Here is a 12,195-nt window from a genome sequence, read left to right on the forward strand (position 1 = left end):
GTTTCAGATTAAAATTCAATCTGCAAGCCATTAATTTATTGCCAATGTATTTTCAAATTCTGAGGAGAAAACATTCGAGTCGAAGAACCATCGGTAACACACTGCAAGAAAATTTGAAGCTTTTATTTCTCAAAGTTCATTTTTAACACGCTTTTATTAGCTTCACCTGTATGTATCTTGTAACGGAATCTTGCAGCTCAAATTTCGCCCACTTCCTGAGATCGGATTCTTTTGAAATTTGGCATGCGATGTCAGACCCGATGACAATGCAATATTATATAATCAAATTAATTAATGAACTCTTTTAATTGTTAGTTTCCTCCAATTTTAATCAATATTTTGGCATACATCCAACAATGCGAAAAAGGAAAAATTTAAAAAAATACAATAAAAAATGCTTGCAAAAATTATTTTAAAATATCTACAAAAACCTTTAATTTTTCTGCATCAGATAAAATTTGTTCCAATGTTCCAAGGTAATTAGAACATGAAATATAATTGTTTTTAACTAATTTCATGCAAAAATTTAGGTGAGCCTTCAATTGGAAATTCATTGCTGATCAGACCATTGTTGAACAAAACTTTTATTCAAATGCATCTCAAATTTTCAAAGTAATATAAATGATTTCCGCAAACATACATTGCTAACTCACAGTATCTTCCCATCGTGGTGCCCTTGTCTTAACTTTAAGATATTACCTAGCACTCGTTTTATAAATAATTTCGTCGCCCGATAATTCTCCAACATAAGACTAAAAAACAGAAAAATAAAATAATAGTTTAAAAAACTAAAAAAATACGCTTTCTTAGCAAAATGAACTAAAAAGTGAAAAATAATCTTTGGATGATAGTAGTTGGCCAATCACTCAATTTTAATGTAATAGAAAAAACCGTGGGGGGGGGGGGGGGCTTCTTATCAGTTGTCTTGAATTTTTTCCATTTGTTGTCCATGTAAAAATGTAAATAGACAGCCCCCACACATTAAACATTTATTACATTATCCACACATTATTACATTAAAATTAAGTGATTGGTCAACTACTATCATCCAAAGATTATTTTTCACTTTTTAGTTCATTTTGCTAAGAAAGCGGTTTTTTTTAAAACTATTATTTTATTTCATAGGCTAATACAATGAAATCCAGTTATAACCAACTTCAATTAACAGCAGATTTTGTTCGTTGTAATGTAATCTAAACAATGTAATGCAAATCGAACTGGGACTGAAAATTTTATTTTGTTGAAACTGAATTTTACTACACATGCTTTCATATATATTTTCATGAAAATTCGTGCAGGATTGGGGAAAATTCTTTAAACTGCCACCCTCGACTTCCGCCAACTTTCGGTCCATCACTAAGGTTAGCGGTTTAACAAAGTTCAACTGTAATTAACACAATAAGTTATTGGAAAAGCAAAACTACTTTAATCAGCATTATTTTAAGAAATTAAATTGTTTACTCTTCAATTCATCAAAGCTCAAGCTATCTGAGCCAAACTATACACTAAATGCCCTGAAATATAAATTAAATCTTTATAAAAAGCAGATAATTTGATAGTTGTAGCTTAAATCAATATTAATGTGCAAAGTCTGTTACAAAAGAAACTAACACAAAAAAGACACGATTAAGAATTTATTGCAACTATAAATACTTCTGTATGTAAAAATAACATCTTTTGAATGTAAATATTTCAATTATGATAGATAAATAATGAAAATTAATACTCAAAAATAATGTCAACAAAATTTCACACATGTACAAAAATTCTTATACATAATTTACAGGTTAATAAATGGCAGTGAAAATTTGTAATCGTATACTAGAATAACATTTTTATACATAAGAAAATTATCCTCAAAATTATGTTACTAACCAGTAATGAGCATGAATTTTATGATTTTTTTTAAAAATATGATTCCTAAAACAATAATTTTTCATGAACAAGCTCAAATTCAAAGATTTATTTTCATATTAAAAGTTGGAATTTAAAATATTATAGATTGTCGATGATTTGTTCATTGTTATAAATACAATGCTGAAAAGAAAAAACATTTGAAGTATAAAAATAAAGTTATAACTAACAAAAGCATACTTTGCAGGTTAAAATGAAATAAAAATGAAATTGTGTGAAATGATCTTTCATCACATGACGCATTTGTTCAAGAATCGCTCTCCCTTTGTCATAGTCGCCAAGAGAAGTAACTGTATCTGTCAGAATTCAAACCATCCTTGCTTTCAATGGCTTTTCTGTAGGCGGGGATAACCAAAGTTCGAACAGATTTCAGTCTTTCCGCTCTTTGCGTATTTGAGCAAACAGCTGAAGCTATATTTCCATTACTGCTTTCTGATGATCTGCCGAGGGAAAAAAACAAATTTATCATGATAAAAATTTCCAAAGCTTGCAAAAGTTTTCTGCTTTATTGCTGTACATGGCTACCACACTTCCACCCAAGGGACGGAATTCCGTCTTTTCAAAAATTTCGGCCATCGGATTTTTTTTTTCCATGTTCAAAATGATTTTTATAGATGAAACATATCTTTACTTTTGAATCTCTCTCTCCAAAAAGGTCTTATTCTTCTGGGGACAAAAAACTGGCCTATCTGTTAAAGTTAAAAAGATAAGCTGTTTTTTTTTTTTTTTTCAAAAAATAAATAAGTTACTCAATCTGTTGATTTCAACCATTCTTATCTTAATCTCGAAAATTTTGTTAAAGTTTTTATCACAATGCATCTTATAGCCAAGAATCTCAAACCTGAATTTTTTTTAATTACTATTTTTTTGTATGAAATATGAACTATTTATGTAACATGAACTATACAACTTGAAGCTTTTTTTCTGCAGTAGCAAGTTTTTTTTATAGTATTTTATTATTAGGTTCTTTTTCTACTTTTACCTCCTAAAAATCTTGGACAATGATATGTTATTTTTTTATTTAGGTTTTAATTTTTACTTAATCTTACAATTTGGTTTTACTATATAGTTACAGCATCAAAAATTAGCATTATATATGTCTAAAACATCAAACAAAGTGCTAACATTTTGGTGTCACAAAATGGATCCACGCGTTTTTCAGTCCTGGCCAATTTTTAGAGTGGCACCCATGTTGCTGTATCAAACAATGGTGTCAAAAGCAGTATGACTACCGTATTACCCCTCATTAGTCGGCATGCTGGAAAAAAGCGAGGTTGACCAGCATGCCGGGAAATTCAAGGTTTATTTTGAAATACAAAAGTAAATTTCTCCATTCAGAAAGCAAACCACTGTAAGGAAAAATATAAATAAATCCCGAAATTAACCTTCTGTCAAAAAAATTGTGTATTGCGTAATATGTGCTTGTTATTTATGGTAGGTCATTATTAACAGATTTAATTACATACCAATAAAGTAATCAATTCAGAAGCAATCATTGTTACTACGATTTGTTCATAATTTTTTTAAATTAATTATTTTAGCTTCCTTTTAGAGAGGCAAGCTTTTTTTTGAATAGCTATGGTAAATTCTTTAGCACTGGTTTAGGGGTGGCAACTTACTGCTTAAATGTTTGCTTAGTTTTAATTTTTATAAAATTATCGGTTATTAAATAATTTTTTTCTTGTTAAAAAAACAAATGACATTGTGATATTTTTACAAAATTAAACTATTAATACTAATAAGATATGTATAGAACTTATATTCATTTTAAAACTGAACATATATTTTTATTGTATTATTTTTAAACCTAATCTTGATTTTTTCGGCATGCCAGAAATGACCAGGCAAGTGTTACTGAAAATTTGGCGACATCAAATTTTGCGGCATGCCGGATAATGCGGGGTAATACGGTAATAAAAAAGGGCTGAAAAGTAAAATATAATACAGCGTTAATATCCTTTGTCAGATGCCTTTTCACCCATAACCTCAATTCTTTTGCATTGAAAACGGGGTTCATTGAAACTCTGAAACAGGTATTGACAGTTTCCTGAAAATTTGTGCATTTCAAAGTTGAATTCCAAATTCCTTCCGTTAAGTCATCCAAAGAAAGCTTTAAATAATGTTTTTAATGCTGCTTCGCAAAATGTTTGCAATAGAGCACCTGAACCCCTTCCTCTAGCATCACTAACAGTGGCTGAAATTTGCATACTTAAGATTACAGACCCCTTCTTTAATTTATACATCAACAAAGGCAATCTAAAAGTTTTAATACTAACTTTGGAAATTTTTCAGCATAGGAGGGATCCTCCGTTTCCTTCCTTTTTCACTTTAACACAGTTAAAATAATGTAACGGTGGGGGGGGGGATTATAATTAATGCATTTTGAGCTTGTTAGGAAATGAAACTTACAAACTGCAATTCGAGTGAGAACCATTTGATGTGACTTCTGAAGAAATTCTTGAAGTAACTGATCCAAGCAAACTTCCTGTACCAGAAACAAACTGCCAACTGTAGAAAGGGGGGAGAAAATGAAGGCATGTACTCAATGACTAGGAAAACATATTTCACAATAGCTCATTCTATTAAAATTTTATAGGTAACTTCTGAAAATATGTTTTTTTTTCATTTAAATAACACAAGCAGAAAGTATGTAACATTAAAATAATTAAAAATATTTAAAATATTTTGTAGGGAAATTTAGTAAAAACAATATACAATATTTTACCAGATTTCACAGTAACATATGTAGATACATATGAACAAAAAATAAATTAAAAAAAAAAACAAAAATTGAGCTTCCAACTTACTTAAAATATATTTTAATGCAAAGAGATTATATTTTTAAGAACTAAAGTTCACAAGACAAAATTATTCAAAAGAGCTTCCACAAAATCTAGAAAAAAAAAGAAAAAAAAAAAGACTTTAAAAAGCATCAACACCAAATAAAGTTTCATATCTAATTACCTTCCTAAACTTGATAAACTGTCAACTCTTTGTCTAGTATTAGGAACTGGAACAGGAATACTTGATGAGACAGCACATTTAATGCCATTATTATTAGCCAAATTTTCCAAATTACTTATCACAGTTGGAGGGGTATCACTACCCGAAGATGATGTATCATTTAGCACTTCAGTTTTCCTAGAGGCATTTATTAATTCTTTTCAAAATATGCCATTGAAAATTCACAGTTTGAAAAATAATTACTTTACAAGTTAGTTTACAACATCTTTTTTTGAAATGTTTTAGAGAGATACTTACATTTTTAAACTGTCGGACTCTTCTGAATCAAGACTAGAACAGAATAATGTAGGTGAAGGATTATCTTGAGATGGATCTAAACTAGCATAAAAAGTACTAGATCTTCCATTTTCATATTTATGTACACTTGAGCAACTCTCGCTGTTTTCCGTAGATTTCCCAGGACATTCTTCTTCTAAAAAATGTTTATGACATGAGTATAAAACATGCCTGCCAACCTTTTCAAATGAAAAAGATACACGTGTGTTCAAAAACCAAGAAACTGCGGTTTCATAAAATAAAACTAATTTTTATTCAAACCAGAAAGTTTCAATGGAATTTTATCATAGTAACATTACCAAATGAATTTATTGCAAATCAAATAAGCATAATTACTAAACTTGTAATTTCTAAAGTTCACAAACAAAATGTACGAAACTTAGAAAACAGAAAATTAGGAAGGGGAAAGAAAATTTTTGTACACACATTTAAAAGAGTTATTTCAAACAGGTTGAAATTTGAAGAAGAATAAATCTCAAAGTCAACAAAAGTCTTAAAAAAATAGAATTCTTAGTTGATCAATCAGAAGTATATTTTAAGTAACCTTTTTCACATGTCTAAAAGTTAGAGATAAAATTACTAGTTGGGTGGTTCAAAATAGTTTAACTTTGAAAAAACATCTTCATCAATCATGAGTTCCTGCATTATGAAATTATTAAAATTTGTTGATTATTTCATTTCCTCTTCATTTATAAAAATATATTTAAGAGACCAAATAGGCAGTTTCAAGCGAGAGTTCATAAGATTAAACAAAAAAAAGTAAAAGAGAAAAGCTTCCAGTATTTCTAATTGCATTCTGTGCTAACAGTAGGGTATAGTATTTAATACACAACACAATAAATGTCTCAAAAGCAATAAAACTAAACCTGATTTATATTTTTAATCCAATTATTTTTAAAATGTTAGTTTTTTTGCAATTTATATAGTGCACATTTAATAAAAGAAGTTAACAGGTTATGAAATTTGAATAAACTAACACTTCTTGGAATATTTTCATCCCTAAAAAATAAAGTCTTTAATATTTAAATCAAAAAAGGTTTAACATTCAAAAATGATACAGTGGACTCGCTCTACAACATGATTTGATTTTCATGAAATTTCTACAACATGAGTATCAAATTTTAAAGCTAACGCGAATTCCTCGCCCCCAATACGAACATTTTCGGAAGGGAATAGTGGTGGTAAGTATCGGCTACATTATTGGCTATTAAATATTAACTTTCTAAATGGCTTTTGTCCCTTTAACATCACTGAATGTAAATGCCATACTAGTCTATATGTCGCTTTGTTACAGTATACGAATAACCACTCGGCATTTTTCACTTATTTTTTACCATTCTAAATATGAAAGTTGATGAAATTATAAGAGAATCTAAGCACGCTGTTTCATCTAAAGTTTGAAGATAGAAAGAAAAAGAGAAAGCTTTCGACAGTTACAGAAAAGGTAAGATTCTCAATGTGCCTGAACAACTAAAAATTGCATCGAAGGCAGCACAACAGTTAGGTACAAATGAACATTTCTACATGTATAACTAAAAGCCAAAGAAAGAAAATGTGTACAAGTTCAGAACTTAGTTTCAATATTGACGTTCACAGAGTTATGGCTAAGCAAAATGGAAACATTATGGAAATGGGAGCTGCTCCTGTATTGTGAATTAAAGAAAGCAGAAAACAGTGTTACCATAGATGGAAAAGTTATTAAAGAAAAGGCAAAGCAACTACTTAAAAAAAATATTAGAACAATAATCTGATCACAGAGCATAAATCATTTGCATTTTTTCAGTTATTAATATTATTGCTATATCTACTGTACAGTAATATTACAGTACAGCATTTTATTATTACTACATACTGACTCTCTCTGCCATTGATCATCAATTGTGTGCATTGTAACAGTTAAACCAAAGTTGCACTGAATCAAATAATTTAAGTTGACCCCAAAGCACTATCAATGAAATTTCAAAATATTATCTTGGAAAATTTATTTTCTTTACAAAACACATCAAAATACAGCACAAATTGGTTTCAACTTTAATCTATTCAAATGTTGGCAAAAAAATTAAAAATAACATTTAAAGAGATAAATTATAATTTTATTAGTCAAAAGTATAGATGGTTGAAACAAATGTAATAAAGATCACTATATAAAAAAAATTGTTGAAACTATACAGGAAAGGACAGAATTCAGCCAAAAATATAAAACATTCCACTTTAACATCATTTTTAGTCAAACAGGAATTGTTCTGAATAAAACTTGCAGGGGTTCATTCTAGAACAATTGCTTTTGGATAAAAGTATTAAAAAAAAGAATAATCTAAAATAATTTTAATCATTAACTTTTGTTAGTAACTTTCCATTCAATTTAAATATTTACACAGCTGCGTGAAAAGGCAAATCAACACTTCAGTCTATTATAAAGTAGTTACTTCTCCACTCAGAAATGGTTTTTTTCTTTTTTTTTTAAAAAAAGAAAAAAGAGTGCTTGGACTTTATCATTTTTAGTTTATTGCACATTCAACATTGCATATAATATGCATCCCAATAAATTCAACTTTTTAAATAGATTAACTGCAGCTGTGTTTAAAATTATGTAATCTCTCTTAATTTTCCAAATGAAATCAGCTCTCAGTTTCAAAAAAATTACCCTCAGTTTTATTGGTAGCGAGTCACATTGACATAAAATCAAAAACAAACACTAATTCTGGGACCACAAATATATATTTTTTAAAATTTGAATCACAAATATAAATAAAACTATTTTATATAGCCTGTTAATGTTGATAACATTCCTATCATTATTATTGCTGTTATCTTAATTACAGGTAACCTTTGCAACAATCTTTTTGCATGACAAATTCATTACAATGAAAACATGGAACACAATTTTTAATTTTTTAGAAAGTTTTGAAATTTATGTGAAAAGCACAAGTTTCATGTTGAAAGATGAAGCATAAGTTCTGGAGCATACTGACAATTTAAGTTTATTTATTAATGTTTGAAGCAAATGCCAAACACTTTTCAAGAAGCTTAGAAACTATAGAATCAAACATTAAATTTCATGAAATTATTCTATCTATATAGCATTGTTATTTTTTTTTCTTTTATGAACTTAATAACTCAAAGTTTAATTTTTCATTTAAAACTAAGCGACTGAAAGCCAATTTATAGTTACGAGTAAAAATATTGAACCTGTAAATAACCTTACCAACAAGAATATCCAAAGTATTATCTGCACAATTGTTGCTTATCTTCCGACACCTATTAAAATAAATAACTTAAACTTAAAACATGAAACAACCAAGCAACATAATAAAAAATAAAATAAATAAAAGTTCAAATAAATTTTCAAAGACATTTATTATTTAAGGATTTAAGTTTGATTTCTTAATATTATTCTTGTTATTAAACTGAAAAGTACTGTATATACTCAGGTATAAGTTGATACATTTAGCACAAAAAAGGAGGTAAAGAGTTGGGGGGATCAACTTATCCACAAGGTAGAATTTCCGAAAATTTTTGGCAAACAATTCTTTAAAAAAAGTAAACACTAAAAAAAAAATTTTTCTAATTTCAGTTCATCCCTTTTAAATAAACGCTAATGAAGCAAAAAATTCCACATTCCGCTATAATTTTACATGGTCTGACTATTTAAATTCGCAAATTTTCCCGATAGCTGGTTATGCAGAAATTAACGTTCATAACCGAGATAAAACTCATTACAAAAATTGCAATAGCAGAAATTAACTCTTATTGTACAAAAGTATAAAAAGAGCACATTTCTGACCGGAAGAATGTTCATTATATTTCATTTGCCTTCTTTTTAAAATATTTATTTTCAAACATCTCGCAAATTGTAGCAGGTATTTTCCCAGAGGCTCTGTCTTTTTTGGGGGTTTGACTTATACAAGGGTTTTTAATTTTTCCCAGATTTTCACCTAAATAGTAAAGAAGCCAACTAGTATGAGAATATTTACGGTAGCGATGGAAAAGCTCTTTTTGGGAAATACATAGGATGGTACAAAGGGACATGTTCTGATATCACCATAAGCAACTCCGGTTCTGGTTATAAAAAGTTAAAATTAGCTGAAATTTTCAGAATTTCTGCTTCTCTAATTCTATAACTGATTTCCTTAACTGAATAAATTTAGCTGTTTCAATTGTGCTACAAATGAATAAACATACCGCTTTTTGGTAGAAAACTCATCTGAAGCAAGATACAACAAGAACTCAAAGCAAAAGAGCAAAATCTGAAAGTAAACAAAAATAATTATTATCCACACAAAAATAATATTTTAACACAAGGTAAGGTACACTGGTGAGAGGTACACACTAATGAGTTTACAAATGTCAATTTTAACACAAAGCTTTGAAAACAATTTGAAAAAAAACATTTTTTCTAAAGCACATGATTTTTATGAAGAAACAAAACTGGGATTAGCATTTATTCTTATCAATGAAAGCAAAAACTTTGCTGCTTAACACTAGTTGATGCATGCACATTCAAACAAAGTTCAAAATAAAGCTTTGAGAGTAAAGCAAAGTTTTTTAAAAGTTCTGTAAAAACAATGAATCCTAATGCTTTTTTTTCCTTAAAGGGAAATAAAAATAGATATATTAATAAGAAAGCTATGCTACAAAACTACTTAAATTTTCAACTACTAAATCAAACAATGAAATGAAGACATTTTAAATTAAAAGTATTGAAATAAAGAGAAACTTACTTCTTCCCCAGATTTCAATCTAGATGGAAGATCATGTCTGGAAAAAGAAACAGTATACATTATTACGCTATGAAATAAACACATCATTTATATTTCAGGGGTCTGTGAAAGATTTTTCACAGGGTACTTTTGTGAAAAATGAAATAATTTTGTGACAAGTCAAATACAGTCGAATCTCGATAACTCAAAGCTTATAACTCGAATATTCCTTTATCTTGAAGTTTTCATCGGGTTCCTAACTCTTAAGACTGTTGTGGAAACTTTCCATAACTCAAACTACCAACTCTAATGATTTATGCCATCCCTTGGGACTTTTGAGTTAATGAGAGTTAACTGTAATTTTGTGAAAAATGAAATTAAAAAATTCATACATATAGCAATTCATTGGGGGGGGGGGGGATCAACACATTAACTATGCTATTGAAATTTGGGGAGGGGGGCTTTCTTAAGAGTATAGTAATTTCAGGTTGAAACGCCGCATCAGCATTATCACCACTCCCAGAAAAAAAATTTCATCAAAAAAAATTTAAATGCTCAGAAACGCCGCTCTTAAGAAGGATGATTAACTGATCCATGGTATATCAGAGTAGAAAATACCAATTAAAAAGAAAAAATTTACAGTATATATTTGCGTATATGGCTCTATCCCACAACTTATTTTTAAAAAACGTAATCCAGCGCTTAAACCGATTTAAGATTTTTAGAGAAAAATCGAAAAAGTTTCGCAGCACTTTTTTTTTGCAAATTAACTCTATACAAAAAAATAAAATGAAATTTTATAATCATGTTTACGAACTAGAATGAACAATAATCATATTTTTGCGCAAAAAAAGTTTGTTTTCGCATTTTTTAAGAAATGGTTCGTTTTTTCGAATTTCTGCTATTTGTCGCTTTGATTCTATACTCACATCAATAAAATATGTACATGATTTTCTTTTTTCCTTATCCTCCTTTCAAGTTTTTACATTACTTTTTTGTTAAAAAACGAGCTCCCTTTTACTTGTAATCACAGGGTGGCGACAGGAACTGTGAAAAAAAGTTCCCCGACTTTTCCCTGATTTCCCTGATTAAGTTCAAATTTCCCTGACTTACGTTACCAATGATAATGGTTTTCTTTCTTTGCTCTACTTGAAATTCATTGTATGTTTGTATAAAATGCAGTATTTTAAACGTTTTAAGTTGTGTAAAGTTGTTGAACTAAAGATATTTTTTAAAAAGATGCTACTTTTTTAATAAAATGTTTTTAAAAAAACATATCAAGTCAATTTTGGGGGGGGGGGGAATCTACAAAACAGTACATTAAATTTTTCTACATGAAAAGATTATAGAAAATTATAAAAAAAAACTTTACTTCCAGAAACCACTTAGCATAAGAATTTTAAGAAACTATTAAAATTACTCTTAAAAACATGTGTATTTATGATAGAACTAAAAAGTAATTGAAATTATTTTGAACTAAGTTTTCAAACATTATAATTATTGTTGCAAGAATAACTAGTAATAGTGAAAGGATAGAAGTTTAGTTATTCTTATATAACTAATTGACATATTTATGCAAAACAAATGAAACCATTTGACATCCATTCATAAGGAGCTTTTCTCTAATCAAGAACATAAGTTTTAATGAATGAATACAGCATTTTAACAATAAAAAATAAAGATATTTATTTAAGTACACAAGTTAACTCTATTTCAAATGATTTCAGTATGTAACAAAAAAATCTTGGATTGCTTTTGTCGCAAACTTTGAAATGCAAGAAAAAAAAAAAAGATAGATAGAAAGAAAGAAAAAAGCAATTAATTAATTTCAAAATATATAAAAGAAGAATACAACTTGGTTATAAAATTAAAGAATCACTTAAGTCTGAAGAAAAGAAAACCTTTATAATCTGCGGTGACAACAAATAGTATAGCCGCAAAAAAACAAAGTTTTTTTGATTGAAAGTTCAATTTTAGCAATTAAATTAAAAACATGAAGAAGTAATAGTTTTTATCAGCATTAATTCAAAAACCAAAGATTTCTTCTTGAAATCTTGATTACAGTACACTAATCACTTCGAGACAATGGAATAAAGGCAAAGGAGCTAAGGCATTAATGAAGGCTTCCTCTTTGCCTGTATGGTTGTTTATTTTACATAGCACTGAAAAAAGGAAATTTCAAGCTAGGTAAAATAAACAACCTAACAGACACAGAAACAATCTTAAGAAGTTCATCCTGCGGTTAATAAGGTTCAATACTTAGACGTTGAGGAAAAAAGAT

At 28.6% G+C, this 12,195-nt stretch overlaps 1 protein-coding gene across 2 annotated transcripts in view; it reads right to left on the reverse strand.

The window, feature by feature from the left end:
- Positions 1-1,742: 1,742 nt before the first annotated feature.
- LOC129222880 (myotubularin-related protein 14-like) overlaps positions 1,743-12,195 on the reverse strand; it is a 40,066-nt gene continuing 29,613 nt past the window's right edge. The window contains exons 13-19 of one of the 2 annotated variants that reach the window (XM_054857440.1): positions 9,936-9,972; positions 9,397-9,461; positions 8,420-8,472; positions 5,176-5,350; positions 4,879-5,055; positions 4,324-4,422; positions 1,743-2,354 (exon numbers count right to left, since the gene is read on the reverse strand). In XM_054857440.1, coding sequence (XP_054713415.1) covers positions 2,183-2,354; positions 4,324-4,422; positions 4,879-5,055; positions 5,176-5,350; positions 8,420-8,472; positions 9,397-9,461; positions 9,936-9,972 — 778 coding nt within the window. In that variant the 3' untranslated portion in view covers positions 1,743-2,182. The remainder of the gene's footprint in view (positions 2,355-4,323; positions 4,423-4,878; positions 5,056-5,175; positions 5,351-8,419; positions 8,473-9,396; positions 9,462-9,935; positions 9,973-12,195) is intronic. The other variant, XM_054857441.1, reaches the window with a different exon arrangement.

This window comes from Uloborus diversus, chromosome 5, assembly GCF_026930045.1.
Source record: "Uloborus diversus isolate 005 chromosome 5, Udiv.v.3.1, whole genome shotgun sequence".
NCBI classification, from domain to species: Eukaryota; Metazoa; Arthropoda; class Arachnida; order Araneae; family Uloboridae; genus Uloborus; species Uloborus diversus.